The sequence below is a fragment of the Egretta garzetta genome, unplaced genomic scaffold, assembly GCF_000687185.1.
Source record: "Egretta garzetta isolate BGI_Z169 unplaced genomic scaffold, ASM68718v1 scaffold356, whole genome shotgun sequence".
Classification (NCBI taxonomy): Eukaryota; Metazoa; Chordata; class Aves; order Pelecaniformes; family Ardeidae; genus Egretta; species Egretta garzetta.
In genome coordinates, this window is record NW_009260019.1 from 495940 (window position 1) to 496462 (window position 523).

A 523-nucleotide genomic window follows, 5' to 3' on the forward strand; every position below is an offset into this window, starting at 1 on the left:
TTGCCCACAAAAACAGCCTGGCCCTTCTGCCACTCCGGGTTGAACTCCTTGAAGGCGCTCAGTATTCTCCTGACGCTGTGTCCCGTGTCGTCCTTCAGCAGCGACAAGTGCACCACTCTCCCCGCTTGCTCCTTACCCTCCACAAGGAAAGCATAGAGAACGCCTCCCCCCGCGCTCGGGGCCCTGTGCAGCAGGAGGCTCTCGGAGAACTGCATAAACGAGCTCTTCAACCTGACGGTCTGGGAGCTGAGCCTGTCCAGGCCGCGGTCGCCATCTGTGCTAATGGAGGCCAGCGAGCCCCTGTCCACCCTTGGGAAGGTTTTCACCACCTCAGCAACCCTGATGAGTGCTGAGGCATTTTCTGTCAGTGCCTCAGGGAGTGGGGGAGCCCTGCACAGAGCAGGCGCCCTCCCCACCGGTTGTTCCGTGACCGTGTGCGAGTCCTCACCCGCCACAGCAGCGCTGTCGCTCCCCCCCGCCTGCTGCTCACGTGGTTTTGTTGCAGGGCTGGCGCGGGCCGGGG

The 523-nt window shown here is 63.3% G+C and overlaps 1 protein-coding gene across 1 annotated transcript in view; it reads right to left on the bottom strand.

Moving 5' to 3' along the window:
- The window catches only part of ZSWIM3 (zinc finger SWIM-type containing 3), an 11455-nt gene that overhangs the window by 2065 nt on the left and 8867 nt on the right, over window positions 1-523 (bottom strand). The window contains 1 exon segment of the mRNA XM_035896150.1: window positions 9-390. Coding sequence (XP_035752043.1) covers window positions 9-390 — 382 coding nt within the window.